At 42.3% G+C, this 23,509-nt stretch overlaps 1 protein-coding gene across 9 annotated transcripts in view; it reads left to right on the top strand.

Annotated features, from left to right (window-relative positions):
• LOC137095114 (myelin-associated glycoprotein-like) overlaps positions 1–19,400 on the top strand; it is a 109,640-nt gene extending 90,240 nt beyond the window's left edge. For 4 of the 9 annotated variants that reach the window (XM_067461387.1, XM_067461385.1, XM_067461386.1 and 1 more), the window contains 6 exons: positions 804–1,061; positions 3,113–3,373; positions 4,294–4,581; positions 6,092–6,188; positions 6,722–6,815; positions 14,226–19,400. In XM_067461387.1, coding sequence (XP_067317488.1) covers positions 804–1,061; positions 3,113–3,373; positions 4,294–4,581; positions 6,092–6,188; positions 6,722–6,815; positions 14,226–14,372 — 1,145 coding nt within the window. In that variant the 3' untranslated portion in view covers positions 14,373–19,400. The other 5 variants (XM_067461389.1, XM_067461390.1, XR_010908793.1 and 2 more) reach the window with 5 other exon arrangements.
• Positions 19,401–23,509: the final 4,109 nt, after the last annotated feature.

The following is a 23,509-nucleotide window of genomic DNA, read 5'->3' as shown; positions in this document are numbered from 1 at the left end:
TTTAAAAGTGTAATACAAAAGTTTTAAAAACCCAATTAAATAGTGACAGTGTGGTAAAAACAGGATTAAAATATAATAAATACACATAAAATGGCCTTTAAAACTCATAGATCCCCCACCCCCACCCCGCCAATCCCACCCAACCTCCCTAAAGCCTGTCTCTTATCCTTCCCCAAATGCCTGTTGGCAGAGAAAGGTCTTGGCCTGTTTGCGGAAGGCCAGCAGGGATGGGGTCATCCTGTTCTCCCTTGGATTGCTGTTGTTGTGTACCATCAAGGCGCATCCAACTTATGGTGACCCTAAGGTGAATCTATGGGCCCCCAGTGGCACAGTGGGTTAAATCACTGAGCTGCTGAGTTTGCTGACCGAAAGGTTGGTGGTTCAAATCCGGGGAGCAGGGTGAGCTCCCACTGTTAGCCTCAGCTTCTGCCAACCAAGCAGTTTGGAAACATGCAAGTGCGAGTAGATCAATAGGTACCACTTCTGCGCGAAGGTAACAGCGCTCCATGCAGTCATGCTGACCACATGAACTTGGAGATGTCTATGGACAATGCCGGCTCTTCAGCTTAGAAAAGGAGATGAGCACTAACCCTCAGAGTCAGACACAACTAGACTTAATATTAGGGGAAACCTTTAGCTTTACTAAGGTGAATCTAGCATGAGGTTTTCTGGGACCAAGAGTATATAACTCATCTAAAGTCACCGAGTGGGTTTCAAAGTTCAGACCACATATTAGCCCTGATTTTTGTGGAGAGGTACCTGAATATCTACCTGAAATTGATATCTTTGGTTTTCCTTCCCAGTCCCACCTCGTATTGTGCAGGCGAACTCCTCCATGGATGTGATCCATGGCTCAGACGTGGTGCTGATATGTTCTGTAGACAGCAGCCCTATGGCTCTGATCACATGGCTCCGAGAAGATGAAGTCCTACATGAGGACGTGGCTGGGAACCTCACGCTGCATCTAGAAAATGTCACTTACCTCCAGGATGGCATCTACACTTGTATGGCTGAGAACATCTATGGCAAGGACAACCATTCCCTGGCTTTGGCTGTGCTATGTGAGTGCCTAATTCCTGAATTCTGTGGGGCAGATCTACCCAATATGGTGGGAGGACTACTATGAGAATATGAGTTGAAACAAAGAATCAGGAATCTGACCTTCAAGTATTTCGAACAGTGGTTCTCAACCCGTGGGCCCCAGATGTTTTGGCCTACAACTTCCAGAAATCCCAGCTGTTAGGATTTTTGCGAGTTGAAGGCTAAAACATCTGTGGACCCACTTATTTGGACCTTTCATTATCTAAATCTGGTCCAATCACATTTATGACCCCAGTTTTGTTTGATTTTGTCCTTCAGGTATTATTGTTGGATGTTTATGGTTGTGAGGTTTTTAAAATAATAATAATAATAATAATAATAATAATAATAATAACAACAACTTAATAATAATTAAAGTTTTAACTACAAGTACACAAATAAAAGGACAAGATAAAGCGGGGGAAGGAAAGAGAAGTAGGAAGGGAAAAAGTCAGGGTGATGAACATTATTGTCAGCTAGATGTCTGCCTTAACCGAAGCAAGCCATGACCCACAGCATCAATTATTGAAGGGTAAGTAAACACCTACGTTCTTGAGTAAATGATTTTTAATCAAGGTCTAATTGATTAAATGGGTTTTGTTCAATTGGGATTCAAGCCCATATGTGCTCCAAAAAAAACAAACAAAAACGGTTGAAATTAGACTCTCAAAGATTACATCCAACACGTAAGAGCAGAACAGTAAGTCCGTTCAGTGATTGAACACCGTGGTGAACACTTGTACTTTCAGCTTTGGAATATGGGTCTTTTTGTTATACTAAAAGGATGAAGGATCCAACTACGGTCTAATCAACTCACAGGGTTGTATACATAAGCATGGACAAATATCAAAAGATTTTTTTTCTAATACTAAGTGTACTGCAATACGTCCAGCTCCAAAATGATATTCTTGCTCCATTGTTGTGCGCAATAAAGTTCAAGGAAGGGGACAAGTCTAAACCTGCGCCCACCTCCCACGCTAGGAACCCCTGGTAGCTCAATTGGTTAAACCCTTGTATGGGCAAGACTGCTGACCAAGTTTGATGGTCTGAATCCAGGGAGCTGGGTGAGCTCCTGTCTGTCAGCTCCAGCTTCTCTACAGGGACATGAGAGAAGTCTCTCGCAGGATGGTATAACATCTGGGTGTCCCCTGGGCAACATCCTGGCAGACAGAAGCAATTCTCAGGTCACTCCTGGCACATACACGCACAAAAAAACTCCCACACTTCATTTATTTTTAGCATTAATCCTAATCACTACTAATTTTGGCCCTATCAATCAATCAAATCCTTTATTTTGATCATAGACCAGCACAGGAAATAAAAGTCATTGGCCCTATCATTGACAATATCTACTCTTCCCCACACAGATATTATACCTTAGGGAAACATCACTTTCACCAGAAGGAATACCTTTACATTATTATTATTATTATTATTATTATTATTATTATTATTATGCCATGTCTCCATGTGCAGTCCTGGGAGCCATAGTTTTACAAGGTCCATACCCTTCTCTTAGTGCATTTACAGTATGGAATGAATGCCCTTGCACTCCACTTTAAGTGCCATGGCTCCATGCAATGGAGTCCTTCTGGGAGTTATAGTTTTCCAAGGTTCATACTCTTCTCCTGTGGGGCAGGAGAAAGAGAGTGAGAGACATAGAGAGCATTGCCACTTTCCCTCCCTCCCTCTCTGCTTCCTGAATTGAAACATAACACCTTACAATTTTTCCCCACAAAGAACACGGGGAGGGATGGCAGACAGTGCCTAGCAATTATAGTGTGATGGCAAATCTACTGAAAGAACGCTGAGTATAATTGAGTAACACAGATACATTTAATAGTGTGATGAAGGGTTTCCCTCCTCGGGAAATCATCCATTTAATTTCAAGATTGAGTCAGACTGAGTTCTACTCTACCAAACACTTCCCAGTTTCAATGCGATGAAGTTCAGAGTTCTGCCAGGGGTATTTTATATTTGTAGTGGCAGAAAATAGAGGATCCTGTCAGTTTTGTTCCCCTTCCCTTCACAGATGCCCCTTGGAAACCAGTTGTGAACACATCCGTGGTGGCGGTTGAGGGAGATCCTGTAAGCATCCTCTGCACCTCACAGAGCAACCCCGAGCCCACCATCACCATCTTCAAGGAGAAGAAGCCAATGGCTATGGGAGTCTACCAGAACCAGGTGTCCTTGGAGTTTGAGTCAGTGTCTCATGAGGATGATGGGGAATACTGGTGCACAGCAGAGAACCAGTTCGGTCAGCGCAGTACAGCCTTCAACCTCACCATTGAATGTGAGCAATGGACCCTGATCCCCGATAATTCCCTTTTCAACAGTGAACCTTAATGGGAACTGTTGCTCATGCTCCCAGGAAATAATGATACTGGAAATTGTGTTCATCAGGGCACATGCAAAGGTGCTCTCCCACCAGTGCTCATGATGCAAAATTGCATATTTCTCCCCTGCATGTTTGTGTTTTATTAAGGGTTTTCTAGTTTGGAGGCAGTAGGATCTCCCAGGGCCAAAAGCCAATCTGAAACATATTGTTGAAGGCTGAAAACACTGGGTTCTTGTAGGTTTTTCAGGCTATATGGCTATGTTTTAGAAGCATTCTCTCCTGATGTTTCACCTGCATCTATGGCAAGCATCCTCAGGAGTTGTGACCTCACAACCTTTGAGGATACTTGCCATAGATGCAGGCAAAGCGTCAGGAGAGAATGCTTCTGGAACATGGCCATATAGCCCAAAAAACCCTGCAAGAACCCAATCTGAAATGTTTGGCTGCCTGAACAAAATGGCATTTGCAGATATTGGGTTCTTCCACATTGGTTTAAAGAAGTGATCGTTCTCATAATATAGCTATTGGGGTTTTGCTATTTGTCGTGACTCCATAACTGCTTATTCCATTATTTTGGGATGTCTTTCTTGGATTCTTGGATATGTTCTAAAACCCTTGCAAAAGTTTTTAAATCTGGTGTGTAGTTTGCTGAGGTGGACCTGTAGAAAGCATCTCATCATTATAATCTTGTAGGACTGCATCTTCCAATAGCATTTGCTACTGGCTATGCTGGCAAAGGATACTAGAAATTCTAATCCTATAGTATCTGTAGGCGGGAAACAAGCAAATCCATTGGACTGGTCCAGTGTTACACTTCAGACTTTTCTCTCTCATCTTCTGCTTCTGATTCTCTCTCTGTCTCTTTCTCTTCACAGTTGCTCCAATTATCCTGCCAGATTCCAAGTGCACAGCGGCTCGGGACACAGTGAAGTGCATCTGTGCGGCCAAATCCAACCCGGAGGCCGTGATCACTTTTGAGCTGCCTACACGTAATGTGACGGTGAACGAGACAGACCGGGAGTTTGTGTACTCACAGAAAACAGGCTATGTTGTCACCAGCATCCTCACTGTTCAAAGGGAGGTGGACTCCCAGCTGTTCATCGTCTGCTCTGCCAGGAACCACTACGGCACCAAGAATCAACAACTGCAGTTCCATCACTCCAGTAAGAGTCCAGCAAGCTCCTCCTGATCCATACAGTGCATGCTGACATCAACCCTGATTTTCAGGACTCCTGCCATAAGATTTGTCCTGATCTTCAGTCCCACTTGTTCTTTTCTGTATTTGTCTAGCATGCGAACAAGAACTGGCAGGAGAAAAAGCAGAAACTTTTGCCCATCTACCCAGTTTGGCTGGGACGGTCCTGGTTAATCCTTTAACATTTCACTTTCCCATGCCTTTTTAAAATGCCTCTGTTTCTCTCACTCCCTCATCTCCCCTTTGTTCTCAGCTTAATTCAAAGCAGTTTGCATTCATTTAACTCAGCAAGTGGGAGAAAGATAGAAAAGAGTGGGGAATCCTACCCTTCCCAGTAGGCTCAGGCAAAAGCAAACTGTGACAGCTTCTCTCAACTTGTATGTTCTTACTCATTTCTAAGTAATGAAATTGGCAGGCGTGGGTGCTTTCTGGATCTGCATGCCACACACACGCTCCTTGGAAAGAGAATGTGTGTGTTGCTTGCAGTCCCATGACTGCCAGTGCCTGCAACCAGGCACCTCCTCTAGAGTAGAAACAGTGCTTTTTCACATCACGGAGTAAGAGGCACTTGCAGGCACTGTCAGGTGCAGGCACTTTCTCAGCCTGCACGCCACACACACACACACACACTTACTTTTCAAGGAGAATGCATGTGTGGCATGCAGGAGTGCCTGGATCTGCCAGTATGTCCAGCTGAGTGCTTCTTACTCTAGAGTAATAGATGCTCAGCTACAGGCACTAACGGTGTGGGTGCTCTGGGCCTGCAAGCCACACACACTCTCTCTCTTTCAAAGGAGAGTACATGTGTGGCATGCAGGAGCACCCATGCCTGCCAGTACCTGCAGCCGAGTGCCTCTTACTCTAGAGTAAGAGACGCTCGGTTACATGAATTGGCAGGCATGCGTGCTTTCTGGACCTGCATGCCACACACACTCTCCTTGGAAAGAGAAGGCCCAAAAAAGCATTTGCACCTGCCAGTGCCTGCAACCTGCCAGTGCCAGAAACAGCAGGTAAGGAGAAGTCTCCTTAAAGCACGTCTCAGGAAGGGAAGCATGGGTGGGAAGGCCCTCCCACAATAATGGGCTAATAGAAAACGGATCTTTCGGCACCAAAGAGCAAAAACAGATATTTCCTTCTCCCCCCCCCCCCCAATTTTGGGAGTCCCCCAAAATACGGATCAGGCCCCCACCAAAAGCCAGGACACAAAACAGGTCAAGGCTTACTCCAAATGGACAGCCCTACAAACCACCATTCTATGAAATGTATTTCCAAAATCCTGTGCCTTCTCTGTCTTAACAGAGGCCAGATCTATGCTTACAGAAACACCCATTGCTCCCAGCATAGGCCAGGAGACACTTTGAAAGCAAGACTATGGCTGGATCTGTTTTATATATGTTTACATATTTTGCCTCTATTGTATTGGCAGCAACATTATTGCCCTATTGCCTATCCTGTTCTTGTGGCTTTTTCTTTTACAGACAGTCTGATGTGGGCAAAAGTGGGGCCTGTTGGAGCAGTGGTCGCCTTTGCCATCCTTATAGCTGTGGTGTGTTATGTCAGCCAGACCAGGAAAAAGTAAGTTCTTTTTGTTACTGCAAATTATAGCCCACCTTTTCCCTAAGAATAGGATTCAAGGGAGCTTACAAATGAAAATGCTAACAATATATACCCAAAAGTCAAAATTCAAACACATCCAAATTAAAACAAGTTGCAACATACACATAATGCAGATAGAATACAATTAAAAGAGTAACATTGAAGGCAGCAAGTACTCTCTTAAAATCCCTTTCATTAAAAGCCTTCAGTTCTAAAACTTTCTCTGAATACAAAGAGCCTTGTCACCTAATAGAACGACAGCAGATAGGGAGTGAATCCAAAATTCTTGGAGCAGCGTGTAAATATTATTAGCCTGCAAGTCCCAGTAGCCATAGGCAGGATCGCCAATGATAAGGAATGCTTGGAATTACACTCCAACTAACTCTGGAAAGCTGATGATTCATGCATTAAACCTAATTCTTGGTAGCAAAACTGAACAAAACTGGTTGGATTTATGTGCAGAATTCATCACAGTAAACCCTTGTCATTTTGTTGTCTTTCTTATTTTGCAGGAAAAACACAAACGAAAGCTTTATGCAAACAGACAACCCCCCTGCTGTCTTCAGTGGAGACTACAGGGGTCCAGGCAAACTGGAGAAATCAGAGGTACTGGAAGATGAAAGAGGTAGAAGCTATGCCAGTGCTAGGTTTGGAAGTTCCTGGACAAGATAGTTTGAGGGTGCCCACAGCCCTCCTATAGTTCCTGTAATCTATTCACTTGCTTTTCTCCTTTTGGCCCAGGGCAGGCATTTTGTGGCCCTTCCTCCCTATGTTTTTTGGACTCCAGCTCTCATGATCTCTGCTCATTAGCTAAGCTAACTAGGGCTGATGGGAGCTTCAGTTGAACATATGAAGAGCTGCTTCCTAGCATTAAAGCATTTGCATCTTTTGTCTCTCAGCACTTGCTTGCTCGGATAGTCTCAAGTGAACAGACAGTGGCAATAAGCAAGGAGAAGTCCAGGACCAAAACACTTCTTGTTTTGGAAGAGCTTTCCATGGCATGCCCAATAATGTGACTACTGGCTGCCAGACTTTGACCAGAAAGTCATAGTTTGGCATCCAGATGCATCACAAAGACACATATGACTGTGTTACAGATACTGTACACATGCCAGATGGGCCAACCCCAAATACAACTCTTCCCGTCCAAGTTTGAGAAAGGCCATTCTTGAATTCTTCGTCTTCACATGTGGCCCATAATCATGGTGCTTGAAACTAAAATCACAGTTTGAGTCCGGGCCCTTCCACACAGCTATATAACTCAGAATATCAAGGCAGGAAATCCCACGACATCTGCTTTGAACTGGGTTATCTGAGTCCACACTACCATATATTCCAGTTCAAGGCATATAATGTGGGATATTATTAATATGTGTGGAAGGGGCCTCAGAAGAAGAACATCTGGGTAGCAAATAGGATGTGGGTTAAGGAATAGCCTCCATGAATGGAGTAGCAGGAAAAGGGCTGAGAGATACAATGGCTGTGGTCCTGTATAGCACAGCATAGTGTAATACTGGGTTGCTGTGAGTTTTCTGGACTGTATGACCATGTTCCAGAAGCATTCTCTCCTGACATTTTGCCTGCATCTATGGCAGGCATCCTCAGAGGCCCTACAGCCCGGAAAACTCACAGCAACCCAGTGATTCCAGCCACGAAAGCCTTCAACAATACATAGTGTAATAGTTCCACATGCAGAAGTATGCTACACTAAGCCATTCAATATCGCCTGGACCTGTGAATGAGCCACCGCAGGCCCTTTTTCCCATGGCTATTCAGTGACGAGCTGGAAGCAAGAAAGGGAATCAGAGAAGCCTCTGGTTTTGCTCTTGTAGCCAGACATAGAATGGTTAGATCATCCACTGAGAACTATAGAGGTCCTTCAAAGGTCTCATAATTCTGTGTCTAGCTACAGAAACACAACCAGACAGTTCCTCAATTCCTCTCCATGCTCTCCACCAACCTTGCAATGGCTATATAGGGCTGCAGTGGCTGCATAGTAAATCTGGGGAGGGAACCTTGGTCATTTCAGAAGGTGGAAAGGAATACTCACCTCCTAACAGCAAGAACACTCACATGTGTGTGTTTGTGTGTATGTGCAATGTTTCTATCCTGGTGGCTTCATCTAGAATGAACCAATGCCAGCAGATAGCATTGGAATGAATCAGCTCCAGGTATTAATGTGATTTTTAAAGGAGATACCCAACGTATTAATGCTATTTGGTTTATGAAATCAGAATATTTGTTAGCTTCTAAGACCTGGAGCAAATTCACTGCCCCACTAGCTACTGCTGGGTACAGTTATCATATGGTTAGTGGCACAGATGTCAATTTTAAATTTGCAGGCCTCTATCTTAACAAATGTTGGAAATAGCAACCTTCTAAAGCCTCCTATATTAGTTATTTATTATGTATATAATTGTGAATTGCTTACTATATTGTATGTATATGATTTAATATGCAGTTTTGCCTTAACTCTATGTTGTTTGAGGTTGTGGGAGGTACTGCTGACCATGTGACTAGATCTGGGACTATTCAGACTGAGTCTCCATTTTAGAAGCCAGTACCGTTTAGAGCCGTGGTTCTCAACCTGTGGATCCCCAGGTGTTCTCACCTACATCTCCCAGAAATTCCAGCCAGTTTGCCATCTGTTCGGATTTCTGGGAATTGAAGACCAAAACATCTGGGGACCCACAGGTTGAGAACCATTTATTTAGAGTGTTTGCATCAGAAGCAGTACAGTTTAGAAGTTAATCAGTGTCAGTATGTTGCCGTGATAAGTCAGTCTGTATTGAGTTCAGTAATGTTCAGTAATGTAGACTGAAGAGAGTGTTAGTCTGTATGCAACAGCGAAGAGATTAAAACAGAATGCTTTTAGAGAACTTACTGTTTAAACTCTCAACCAATAAGAAATGTACCTGTATGCTGAATACATGAAATTTGTAAATAAGTAAATCAACTATATTACTTTTAACTAAGACTACTTATTTTTGGTTTCTTGAGAGCTTGATTTAAAAGCAATATATTTTGTGGAAAGTAGATGTTTTTAGGCAATTGAAATAACACTTCTGAAAATCTGCTATATATTTTGTGCATTGGCATAATAACGTTAATAAAACTTTATTTATAGACCACTCTATCTCCCCGAAGGGACTCAGGGTCGTTTCCAACATATATGGCAAACATTTAATGCCCACGAGAAGACATATAAACAAATTACATCAAAATGGAACACATCAAACAATATAAACTTCATAACATACAAAATTTAACCAGAAAAATAAGCTTAAGCATATCTTTGTTCCTAACAGTTCAGAGAGATAACAAAATACATCAGTCAAACAACTGAGAACCCCAATTTGCCTTGCATGAATACTAGTGGATATTAAGGAGAAGATTAATTCAAACAAGTATTTAAATTTTCTCAGGAAGATCATACTTTACAAAAGGATGTGATTATTCCAAATAGTGTGAGTGCCTATCAATCTCCAAAAGGGTCATGCTTCCAAAACGCTATGGAGATTCCTGGTTTTCTAAAAGGTTATGGTCTCTAAAAGGTAATGCCTTTCCAAAAACGGGGGAGTCCCCAAATTAAAAGCAGCTGGTGATCCATATTAGCAATACAAGTTCAAAACAACTGTATGAATTTTTCATTTTCTGGTTGAAAGAAAGGGCTTCCTGATAGTCTTGAAATTCTGTTGGGAAGGATAAGAGAGCAAAGAGTTTTCATGTGGTTTTCTCCCTATATTTGAATGTCTTGAAGTGTTCCAGAAGATTTTTTAAAAAAAGTCTCATTTAAGAGAGAACAGGCAGGATATAAACAATAGCAATAATTAAATAATTTTTCAATGCAAAGTCAGGTAAGACGGGGTTTTTTTGCAAAAAAATATGCATAAATGTGTCTAATTCACATAAGTGAAAGAAATAGAATATTTTTTTTGTTTTTGCATGTGAGGATTTACATTCCTAACTAACAGATCCGTTCTAGCAGAAATAGATTTATGTGTTGGGGAATCAGAGCTGTTAGGGTGATTCCAATAAAATATAACAGAGTACCAAAACATCAATTCACAGCCAGCAGAAACGTACATGTGGTGAGCAGAAATAGCCTATGTTTTGGATCTCTTTGGGAGAGAGACTATCAAGATGACTGGCTTCATTTAAAAATCCACCTCTATCCCACAATTTCTGGCTTCTGTTAAAAGAGATGTCCTTCTCATTGAAGTCACTAGTGACTACTCTTCCTTTTCTAATAGTCTAAGGAGATCTGCTCCCTGGAGAGCCACTGACCCAGGTAGGTAAGTATGGACCCCCCTGTCCACGTGTCACATTATGTCCCTTCCCCCGGTCCCCACGTTTTTTCTGTGCGGCATTTGAGTTGTTGAAATCCAGTCTTCCACATCATACTACCATATTTTGAGAAATCTACAGCTAATTTAATGATGGAGAATCATGACATCACGTTGACATCTTATAGAATCATAGAGTTGGAAGACACCTCATGGGCCATCCAGTCCAACTCCCTGCCAAGAAGCAGGAATATTGCATTCAAAGCACCCCTGACAGATAGCCATCCAGCCTCTGTTTAAAAGCTTCCAAAGAAGGAGCCTCCACCACACTCTGGGGCAGAGAGTTCCACTGCGGAATGGCTCTCACAGTCAGGAAGTTCTGCCTAATGTTCAGATGGAATCTCCTTTCTTGTTCCTATTTGCAAAATAAAATAGGAAATCTAGGGTAGTCATCGGAAAATAATGGGAGAGTTTTCTCTCCGATTTAAATACTAGTAATGCAGTAACTAGTATTTACATATCCAATAGGTGGATCAGAGTGGTTTTCAATCAATGTTACAACTCAATAAGGTCAACTGGTATTGTTGTACAACGTAAACACTGTAATGTGCTGGGAAGGCTGATGTCAGTTCTAGTGTTCATTCTATGTTGTTTTGCTCACAATGTTTACATTGTCCTTGTTAGTTTTGATGTTTCTGTTTTGATATTTCTCATGTCTCTGATTTGAAGTTGATGCCAATAATATATGAGTGTTCCTTTGATCTGACAACAGCTCTCCTGCATTAAAACATTTGCTGCCACAAATCCTGAGAGGAAGTTCCTTTCAGTGTCATGTAAAATGCTCTAGATTGTTTGTCCAGTCTCTTTCTGAATGGCCTCCTGCTTCTCCTGCATGGAGTCCGTCCTCGTCTCTGTATGTGTCCTTTCTGGAAGCTTTTCCTACATTTTCTCTTCTTTCTTTTTGCATCTTTGAAGATATGGTTCTAGTGCCAAGGCTCAGGCCTGAAATATCTGATGAAAGAACTAATTGGATGGAATTTTAATGCTAATGTTTTGTATTTTATGTCTATTTACTTTGTTTTTAACTGGACAAATGCTCCATTTGATTATGTTCTTATTTCAATTGCATTTTTGTTTGATGGATTGTTTATTTATTGTCTTATGGACATTTGGTCCCATGTAAAACGCCACAAGTCCCTTCAGGGAGATGATGGCGGGGTATAAGAATAAAATTATTATAGTCCAAAAAAGTAACTTTTCCAAACTTTGCCACTGAACATATTTGTCCTTTGTCATTTTCTTTCAGAAGAAAAGCATAGAGTCTCATCTTACTTCTTCTTTTTGTCCTCAGTTTAGTTCAGTGGCTACAAACTGAGTTCAAAGAATTAAACTTTGAACTCATTTTGGGGAGAAGAAAGAAAGGGGCAGAATCTTGACCTTCCCAGTGAGCTCAGGCAACAGCAAAGTGCAGCATCTATTATTATTATTATGTTTATTATATTAGGAGCACCTGGTGGCACAGCGGGTTAAACCGCTGAGCTGCTGAACTTGGTGACCAAAAGGTTGGTGGTTTGAATCCGGGGAGTGGGGTGAGCTCCCACTGTTAGGCCCAGCTTCTGCCAACCTAGCAGTTCGAAAACATGCAAATGTGAGTAAATCAATAGGTATCGCTTCTTAATGCAGTCATGCCAGCCACATGACCAAGGAGGAATCTATGGACAACACCAGTTCTTTGGCTTAGAAATGGAGATGAGCACCACCCCCTAGAGTTGGACACCTCTAGAATTAATGTCAAGGGGAAACTTTTCCCTTTACCTATGTTTATTATGTTTATTTAGATCCGCTTTTTCTCTCCATAAGGAGAATCAAAGCAGTGAACATTAAAAGCATTACAATACAATTTCAAATATACAAATATTAAAACATCATTAGTATTAAAAACAATTCAGATAAAATCCATAAACATTTAAAAACGACAGCAGCCCCTGACCTGATATTTAAAATCTTCTTCTTTAAAAGCCTGCCTGAATAAAAAGGTTTTAGCCTGTGGGCAGAAGGACAGCAGGGAGTGGGCCATTCTGGCTTCCCTGGGAAAGAAGTTCCAGAGTCGAGGGGTAGCCACCAAGAAGAGAGGCCCCTCTCTCGTTCGCACCAACCATGCTTGAGATGGAGGTGGGACCAAGAGAAGGGCCTCTCCTGAAGATCTCAGGGTTCATACAAGAAGACATTGTCAGCCAAATAGTCTGGACCTGAGCCATCTAGGGCTTTAAAGGCCATAACCAGCACTTTGCATTGTGTATGGAAGCAGACTGATAGCCAGGGGAGCTGCTGCAACAGGGGGTTGTCAGCTCCCTGTAGCAGCCTGTTAGCAAACTGGCTGCAGCTCTTTGGACCAGCTGAAGTTTCCAAGCAATCTTCAAAGGCAGCCCCACGTAGAGTGTGTTACAGTAATCTAGGTGGGATGTAACTAAGGCAGGGACCACCGTGGCCAGATCTGGTTTCTCAAGGAACAGGAGCAGTTGACGCACAAGTTTTAATTGTGCAAAGGCCCTACTGGCCATCACAGATACCTGACTGGTCTCCTAACTGATGTGTTCTTCCTCATTAATATTTTCGACACCTTGACGACACTTTGATGTTGCTTGGCTACATCTTGCCCAGTTTTCATCTAAGAAATATTGGAGAATATGGAAAAATATATCTCGGAAGTTGGCATTCTGAAGTTGGCATTCTGCAGTCTTTCAATTGCATGTCTCAGCCTGCATAGGCAATGGTGAGAAATGCTGGGAGTTGCCATTTAACAACACACAATCCCAAACTGGCATATACTATTATGATATGATACAGTGGCTAAGTGGAATCCCTATGGTCACAGGCACTGGGCTGAGGACTGGAGCAGGAGAGAAAGACCTTCTGCCTCAAGGCTTTCCAGCAAGGCATCTGGAAGGGAAGCAAGATGCTGGATGACGTCAGGGGTGGGGAACTATGATCCTTCACATCTAAATATACTGCATCTCCTCTGATTTCCATTAAATGTTGAGGGTTGATGGGAATTATAGATAGGCAACATTTGGTCGAGAGGGGCTTCTTCCGCGATTTCTGTTCTAGAGGGACACCTGACCTCACCTAACATAGACTCTTCTGATGATGGCCTTCTGATCCCAACAGTCAGATTAAGTCAATTTGGTCTTGAGCTCTTAATGATCAGGTGGTCTTCTGTCATTTTTCAGAAAGAGTCCATTGTAGAATATTTTAATATAGTTTTTAAAATGCTTTTATCTTTGTATAGTTTTGTCTGCTCATCACATCAGTAGCCTTTGCAGGCTAGATGATACAAAGCCATTTTGACCCCAACAAGTGTAGTTGCTAAGGGGAGAAGGGTAAAATGAGGGCATTTTAACCCAAATATGCTTCTTCCCTTCAATTAAATTTTCTTCGTTCTCAAATTTCCAGCATTGTGGGTCTTTGAAGCTATAATTCACTATTTAGAAATACAATTTAGAGGAAACACAATCCAAGGAAAAGATCTGAGCAAAATCAAAGTGCTGCAACTTCTCTTAGCTTGTCTGTTCTTCGCTTTTGGAACCTGAAGCACACTCTAATGTTGCTTCATCACACATGTCCTAGGACTTGCAGTCCAGCAACATCTGGTCACACCGTCTCCATGCCTGCTGCAAATTCAAAATGTGAGTTAACCTGTTCTTTTTTATTATTGTTTTCCCCGCTGCAGTACGGGCGCAGTGATAAACGACTCTTGGCCAAGCGCGACGACCTGGGCATCGACTACGCCAACATAGACTTCACCAAACTGTCCACCAAGGACAGCTACACCCTGACGGAAGAGCTAGCTGAATATGCTGAGATCCGAGTCAAGTGAGGCCTTTTCCCACCACGACTACGGCGGCTCCCATGGATCTCCCCCATTGGAACTATTCTAGTCTAATGAACCCCTTAGCTGTGCATATTGGCCTGGCAACCCAGTCGGCCATTGCGTGAGGACTCAGACCCACCAACTGGGCTTGAGGTCCGATGCCCACACTTTTCCATTCCATGTGTTTTCTCTCCCTCCACCCCAACATCCTGAAGATCACTCTCAATGCAGAATAATTTATCTGTATTATTTGCAAAACATTCCTTGGGCCACCCAATCAGGATGGCAATGAAATGGTAAAATGGGGCACCTGTGTGGCAGATTGATTTTATCTAAAGTGTGCCAACTGCATGCTGTTTGTGATGTGTGCAGCTGGGAAATGACTCTAGATTATCTCAATGACAGTGAATAGCCACTCCAGAATAAATAAGATGGTTTTAGGTACCCCCCCACCCCCACCGTGAAGCTCCATGAAGGGATCACCTTTGTGTATGTTATGTGTGAATGAATCAGATCCCCACTTGTTCTTGAGTATGATTAAAGCCTGGATGAGTTAACTATGTTGGATTACAACACCCAGAACCCCCAAGTTAGCATTCCCCAGCTCAGGAGCAACTGATGCTGATTAACACAAGTCTGTTTCACATTCCAGATCCAAGTTTTAAGCTCTCAGAGCCTAATTCTACCCAATGCCTTTAAATTTAAAAAAATAAACAAAGGTGCTTAGAGGTATGTTGTTCTCTGTATCCTAGGCTTCCCCAAAAGCATATATGAATTTAGAAAGGACTGATCAGAGAAGAAATCAGTTGACAGAAGACTGCCATTGTGGAACACATTAGGCACCTTCTTCAAACTATTCTGATCAGTTATCTTCAATTGGTTTCAATAACTCCCACTTCTATAAAGTGGATGCCCAATTTAACGTTGCCTAAGAATGTTTTCTGTTTTGTAAAAAGGGTTCTCTTGCTTTCTGAACAGCACCAAAGACTTTCCAGGTATCCCGGATGTCACCTGCCAAAGCTTTTCAGGCTGCTCTGAAAGGGCATGCAGCTGGGTATGGCACAACAGCATCTGCCTGGTTCTGCTGCCTTCTGGCACTGAAGCATGCCCTTTTTTAGAAGGTAGAGGCATTGGGCAAAGAACCTTCTTTTTCCATGTTTTCCTTAGCCTTAGTAAAACACGACACCAATCTTGAAGGTGTCAACACCAAGAAGCTGCCTCCCTTCCCTACCAGTATCTAGTTTTCAACCAGTCAACAATACCATGACCTTCTGTAACTATGTGACTGTATAGTGTAAAAGAGACGTATGTAAAGTAGCTCACCATTATTTAGTAAATTAAGGAGCCCCAGTGGCACATTGGGTTAAACACTTGCCTTGGCAGGACTGCTGACCCAAATGTTCAAATCTGGGGAGCAGGGTGAGCTTCTGTCTGTCAGCTCCAGCTTGCAGTGCAGGGGCATGAGAGAAGCCTCCCACAGGATGTAAAACATCCAGGCGCCCCCTGAGCAACGTCCTTGCAGACGGCCAATTCTATCACGCCAGAAGTGACTTGCAGTTTCTCAAGTCGCTCCTGATATGAAAAAAAAATCTGTGGGTCAAAGAACAGGCAAAGATTGGAAGTATCTATGATAATACCTAAAACATACAGATGCCAAGCTTTATTTGGTAATTAGGTAATTACTTTATTAAACCAATCAAAAGCTAATGAAGTCACAAGAAATTGTTAGCGTACTCTATGATGCACCATTCTGGAGAACTCCAAAACTTGCTTGTTGACTTCATTACATTTGGGTTTGTGCTAATTGAAGTACCATGGCATGGTATTAGAAGCAGAATTTCTTATAAACTGGAGTAAAAAGAATTCGGAAAATATTATTTCCTGATCCTTTTTTGATAGATAAGTCACCATTTAGAAACCAGTAACATGAATATTGAAGATGTTATTTTGAAGGATGGTCATAACGTTTCAAAACTAAAAGTGTCAATATAGTATGATCCCCCATAGAATGAAATAGGTTTCATTCCAGTGAAATCCTTCTTTTTATGGAATTTCCATTTCATTGACAGAAATGCCATCCATGTTCTGTATCTTCCAGAATAGGGGCTTGTTTCTGCCATATTCAATAGCGAATGAACAAAATCCCATTCAAACTAGGGCACAGGATGAAGAACAGGACAAAACTGAGGTCTTGCAGGGAGAGATCACTCTTTGTTCTTGGGTATACAATAGAGTCACCAGCCTTCTTCCACTGCCCCAAATGTAATGATTTATCAGTAGCCTGCCATGAGGAAGATATATCTGGAACAAGGGTGAGGAAGGAACAGCAGTGTGTCCTTGGGTTCTAGTGCCCATTGGTCCAAACTGAATGGCCCATGGTCAGAGATCACAGGCATTTAATAACATCTGCAAGGCACCAGCTTCCCCACCAAAGATTTGGGGGTGGTAAATATTTTTGCAACTATTTTCTATGTTGTAGGGTAGGGGGAAGAACCTCAGCTGCTGGGTGGATACCCTTCCTTCATGCTACAGGAAGCCACCAAGAAGTATTAATAAAATCAGGTTTCTGTTCCACTCTTTAAAATGGAGGCTCTTTCCCATCCCATCTTCAACGCACGTATCTCTTGTGTCTGTACTGTATGGAGAAATATTATATGTTGATGATCATGCAATTTGCAAATCACACACACACACACACCCATAAAATACTATCTCTAAGCTGGAATTCATCAAACGCACCTCAGGAGGAGTTCTTTCTTGCCTCTCCATCCAGCAGGATGGATCTGCACCAGGGCAACTGGTGTTTGCCAAGAGCAACTGAATCACTCTGATTCCCAGTTAGCACATTTATGGGCAGTATCTACTCTAGTTTTGTAAAGCAAATCCAAGTTTAACCAGAGATACACCCCAAAGAAACTCCATTTACTCCATGTTTTGTAATCAAGCTAACTCCTCCCATCAGAGCCCCATTGCCTAACACCATTAAGCTTTAACATATGGGACAAAATTAAGGTATATTCTATTTATTCTAAGGGTACTTTTTAAAACAATGACGCTTTGTGTTTGAAACAAGTAGAAAGTCTCCAATCTAACAACTCAATCTAAATTCTGTTTTTAACAACAGGAAGTGATAGAAATCACTTCTTGTTTTAGTTAAAGTTCTCTCCTGGGCCAAAAATAACCCATATATTTCCAATGGGAACATTTGGCAGCAAAAGCATTTACAGTATTGTTTTAAAAAACCCAAAACCGTTTTGATTCCCAGGTATTGGGAACCACCTGAATTCCATAGGCGATACTTAGCTCACTCCCCATCTGAAACCATATTTTTCCACAGGTTGGTTTTATTTTTCTCAAAGGAAGCCATTCCTATTATATATGCTTTGGACAAGAACTGCAGCTTTCATGAAACATTCAGTAACTGAAGGACAAAAACACGCGTTGGACTCAAAATCCCATTAGTCTTAGCCGGCATGACCAATAGTGTGATACTATGGGAGTTACAGCCCTGCACTATTGTTGCTGGATAAACATTCACAATCACTGTAATAAGTGCTACCAAGGCTGACATCAAGTATCACAAAGAAGGAGACCAGGACAATGCTGTAAATAAGATGGAGCACTACAGCTCCCTAACTCCTCCCTGGCCTGAATGAAATCGCTTTGTGACAGGAATAGTATTAAGACTGGGTTACTGAATCTAAAATGACTTGTGGGCAGTGGTAATTCTAAAATGACATTTGCATGTGGGTTTTAGAAAACTATGCATTATTGCGAGTCAAATCCAACTAGTTCTGTCTTTGCTGACTGGAAGCCACATTCCAAGTTCTTAAGAAATCATTTTCCATAACCTTGCTGTTGTGCCCTTTAATTTTAAAGGCCAGTGGGGGGGAAAAAACATTAGACTTTGTATGTATGCAATTCACTGTTCTACAACTCACTTTAGATATTGCAGTGTTTCAAGTTCCATCTTAGGTCTCAAGGCAGAGCTCATCTTTTTGCGAGTCTTATGCCACTGTCCATAACATGAGCTACAGCCACAATTTTTTACTTTTGAAGATCAAATCCCTGAACACAGAAAAAGTAATTATTGCATATTGTTGTATTTATCTTCCTTTTGAGAATGAGAACAACTGCAATGATATGGAGACACGGTATAGTCTTTTCGGAACAAGTGCCACTTAACTCAGTGGGATTTTCTTTTGAATAGACATCTCTATGGACTCCAATATTCTAAGATATCACACATGACATACGATTCCTAGGAATATATCCATTTGGATTGCAGACAGGGGAACCAAGTATTCAGATAAAACCCAGTATAGGGAAAAAATAGCATGAAAAGGAAGTGCTCTGCTCATTTTGAGCTTTTTTTTTTTAATATGAAGAACAATTTTAAAAATGTAATCTCCATATGACTCATTTTGCTTTTTGCATCTGAATTGGTTGTGTCAGAACACATATTTTGAATACGTTCCAAAATAATGTCTGACCTGTTGAACTTGTGGACTTTATTACACTCCCAACATGCCATTAAAAGCATTGTGCACATTTGGTGTGTATGTGTGTTTGCATTCTCCCTCTTTTGACAAAGATGAGTAACAAAGAGAAGTATCCATTCAGGTCACTGCTTATTTATATGTTAGTTATTTGTCAAGGTCTCCTAAATGAATATTTTTTGCTTGATTGTAAATAGGGGTCAGATGCATATATTAATTTTCCAGCATACACAATTTGTTCTCTAATGTCTTTATGTACCTTTTTCCTAACGTGTGCATGTGCATGGGGGTGGGATGTTCCTGTGTGTGAATGAATATCAGGTAGATATAAATCCTTGTGGTGATCTCTATGGGCAGTCCAGCCAAGCTGATGAAGTCAAGACTAGGCCACCTATCAGGTTGGAAATATTAATATAGCAAAATGCTGGGCTTTTTGTACATCTCTGGTCCCACCATACAGCAAGTGTTTAATGACTTTAACCCATCTGACTTTGTATTCTGAAAGAAATAAACAAGTCTTTTACAAATCCACAAAGTATCTTGGCTCCTTTCAGGTACACCTTCAGAATGCATGTTTCGCACCATCCAACGTTTCACAGATGAAAATGTGCAGCCAAGTGACATCAGAAGTAATTGTGGGTGCATCTACACTGTGTCACTGATACAGTTTGACACCATTTTCACTGTCATGGCTCAATGCAATGGGAGTTGTCATTCTAGAAGGTCTTTAGCCTTCTTGGCCTCACCAAACCACAGAAGGCAAAGGCAAGCCCCCTCAGAACAAATTCTATCATGAAAACCAATTGAAGGGAAACATCAACAAATTTTCTCATATAATGAAATCTAGTCTCAGTATAGAATTCTTCCAGCAAATGCTAACATGGAATACTTTTGTACAGGAAGGTGGAAAAATCAATATATATAATAAGTTCAGATAGTAAAAGGGGAGCAGGAAATTTTGCCCTCCAACTGTCCTGATTTGGCAGGAAGAGTTCCAATTAAGCCTCCTTCATTCTCCCCTTCTTGCTGTTTAATAGTGTCTCTCCTATTAAATTCCCTCTCCTCCTTCCATATTCCACCGTTGCTTTTAGGCCCCTTCCACACAGCTGTATAAAATCCACACTGAATTGGGTTATATGGCAACGTGGACTCAGATAATCCAGTTCAATCAAATATTGTGTATTATCTGCCTTGATATTCTGGGTTATATGGCTGAGTGGAATGGCCCTTAGTTCACTTAAGTTGCTGCAAACTTAGTTCAAAATGCAGAAGTAGTTTGCTCTCAGTTAAGGGAGGAGAAGAGAGGAATCTTGCCCTTTCCAGTAGGCTCACACAAAAACCTACTGTTGCAGCTTCTCCTGGCTTCTGTGTTCTTCCTCATGTATAACTTTTGCCATCTTGACCACACCCTGATGTTGCTTGGCCACATGTGTCCCAGTTTTCATCTGTGAAAAGTTGGAGGGCATGAAAAATGCCAGATATGGCTAAAACAGAAGTGGCTCTGTGTCACCTTATTATGGCTGCCTTGTCACCCCAGCTGCTCTGCCCACATTCCAAGAATTTCCTTGTTTTACCCTGTCACAAAAGAATCTATTATTAAGCAACTGGTGCAAAACAATGAACCTATTATATGTGGCACCTTAAGAATTAGCATGTATAGTATGGTATAAAATTTCTTTACATTACAGAAGCTAGACCTGGATCTACTGATAGATCTCCACAAGAGCTAGACCACTGTTTCCAAAACTGAGATCCCCTTTGCTCAATGCTGGGGTCACAAAAATTTGGCAAGAGTGAAAGATTTCTGAAGGTCGCCTAGACATTTACACGAATCTGATAGCAACAACTTGCTGTGTTTACAGTGGACTTTACAGAAGATGCTTCAGCTGTACTCCACAAAACAGAAAATCAGCTGGTTAACCAAGCCTAGTAAATGCTGATGTATTTTCAGCAAATATTTGGTTGGAAAACAATTCAAATTGAGTGGAAAGGGTTTAAGAAGCCCTGCACTAGATAAACAATAATAAAATAGCCTTTTAAAATAAGTCTTCGACAATAATAAAATAACTCTAAACCTCTGCCTTTTATTATAAACTAGCTTGGATACCCGGTGATGCCTGGGTCTTTTGAAAAAGGCCTAGTTTGTTTTTGGATGTCATGAATGGACCCATTAGAAATTGGTGCAGATCCATGGCTAATGAAGGTACAGTAAATCCCATCGCCTATGGACAATCCTTCCCCCAAATCTCACCAGGATATAAGGTGCGTCATGCAAGGTCTGTGTCTCAGATTTGGTACAGGTCCGCCATTCGTGGGGGTCACAGTACTCTTTGGAGGTAGGTGAAGGTACTGCAAACCCCATCATCCATAGTTCATTCTCCCCTAAACCTCATCATGGGGGTTCTCTGTGCAAAGTTTGGTCTAGGTTAATTGTTGGTGAGGGTCAGTTTCTCTGGAAGTGGGTGAAGGGACTGCAAATCCCATCATCCATGATGCATCCTCCCCCAAACACTGCCAGGATGTAAAGTGCGCCATGGATGCCAAGTTTGGTCCAGGTGCATCATTCGTGAAATCGCAGTGGCCTTTGGAAGTGAGTGAAGGTACTGCAATTCCCATTGACCATGGTCCACCCTCTCCCCAAACTCACCAAAACAATTTTTGATGCAAAACTGCAGCCAAATTGAAGTTTTAGCCCCTCTCAGAAAAGCCCCCTCTATTGCTGCCCATGAGAATTGGATTTTGAAAACAATGGCTTGTTATGCTGTGATTTTCCCAGGCTGTACGGCCATGTTCCAGAAGATGTTCCTGATGTTTCACCCACATCTATGGCCGGCATCCTCTGAGGTTGTGAGGTCTATTGGAAACTTGGTAAGTGAGGTTTATATATCCGTGGAATGTCCAGGGTGGGAGAAAGAACTATTGTCTTCTTGAGGCATTCTCTCCTGATGTTTCGCCCACATCTATGGCAGGCATCCTCAGAGGTTATGAGGTCTGTTGGAAACTAGGCAAGTGAGGTTTATATATCTGTGGGAATAATGTCCAGGGTGGGAGAAAGACCTCTTGTCTGTTGGAGGCAAGTGTGAATGTTGCAACTGACCACCTTATTAGCACTGAATGGCCTTGTAGCTTCAAAGCCTGGCTGTTTTCTGCCTGGGGGAATCCTTTGTTGGAAGGTGTTAGCTGGGCAACCCTGGACATTCCACAGATATAGAAACCTCACTTGCCTAATTTCCAGCGGACCTCACAACTTCTGAGGATGCCTGCCATAGATGTAGACGAAACGTCAGGAAAGAATGCTTCTGGAACATGGTCACACAGCCTGAAAAACTTATAGCAGCCCATTTATTTATTTATTTACAGCTTTTATATTCTGCCCTTCTCACCCCGCAGGGGACTCAGGGCGGATTACAATGTACACATATATGGCAAACATTCAACGCCAATTTTAACATACAACACATACAGACATACACAGAGGCTATTTAACTTTTTCTGGCCGCCAGGGAAGCTGTCGCTTTAATCGTCCATCTGCGACGCTGATGAAGCACTTCCGCATTCCCGCATGCTTCTCCACTGGAATGCTTTGACGGAGTCTTCTTTATGGCCTCATAAATCAGTTAATTTAGCCTCCCCACACTTTAAGGTGATACCTTATTTTCCTACTTGACAGATGCAACTGTCTTTCAGGTTGCAAAGGTCGACAACAGGCTACACACAATTTGTTGGAAACCCACTTCAACCCGGGCTGGCTTCGAACTCATGACCTTTTGGTCAGAGTGATCTTAATGCAGCTGACACTCAGCCAGCTGCGCCACAATCCCGGTGCCATTGGCGAGAAAGCTTCAGTGGAGCCCCCTGACAGTAACCCTTCCAGGAATGGATTTCATAGAATCATAGACTTGGAAGAGACCTCATGGGCCATCCAGTCCAATCCCCTGCCAAGACACAGGAAAACTGCATTCAAAGCACCCCTGACAGATGGCCATTAGGCCTGGGCAATGCATGGTTCTAAATGGTTCTAAAGTACTTACAAAACTAAAGTTCTGGTGGTGAAAATTTCAAAAATCTAACAAAACTCTCAAAATTTCATTATAAATGGCAGTTCCTAATTGGTTCTGTCACAAAAATCACCAGTAATGAAATAATAATTAAATTTTGAAAGTTTTGTTAGAGTTCTGCAATTTTCACCACCAGAACATTAGTTTTGTAAGTAATTTAGAACCATTTAGAACCATGCATTGCCCAGGCCTAATGGCCATCCAGGCTCAGTTTAAAAGCTTCCAAAGAAGGAGCCTCTACCACACTCCAGGGCAGAGAGTTCCACTGCTGAACAGCTCTTACAGTCAGGAAATGCTTCCTCATGTTCAGATGAGGGGGATATTTCTCCCACTTCCTGTTGACTCTCGTTCTTAACTGTGAGTCCCTCGTATGTCGCATGATTGTGACTCGGGGGCTGCCTGTACTCTCAAGGCCTCACTCGACTCCCTTGCTTTTCTCCCTGACAGGCCCCAAACCGACCTAATCTTTGCGAGACTGACGGGAAACGCCGCCCTTACGCCACCTCAGGCGCGAGGCCTATCCGGAAGCGAGAGCTTGGGACCAACATTCGATTTCCCAGCGTGCCTTGCGCGCCGCCGCGAGGCC

This window comes from Anolis sagrei, chromosome Y (genome assembly GCF_037176765.1).
Source record: "Anolis sagrei isolate rAnoSag1 chromosome Y, rAnoSag1.mat, whole genome shotgun sequence".
NCBI lineage: Eukaryota > Metazoa > Chordata > Lepidosauria > Squamata > Dactyloidae > Anolis > Anolis sagrei.
The sequence above is the reverse complement of the archived record's forward strand: the minus strand, read 5'-3'. Positions and strand labels throughout refer to the sequence as shown.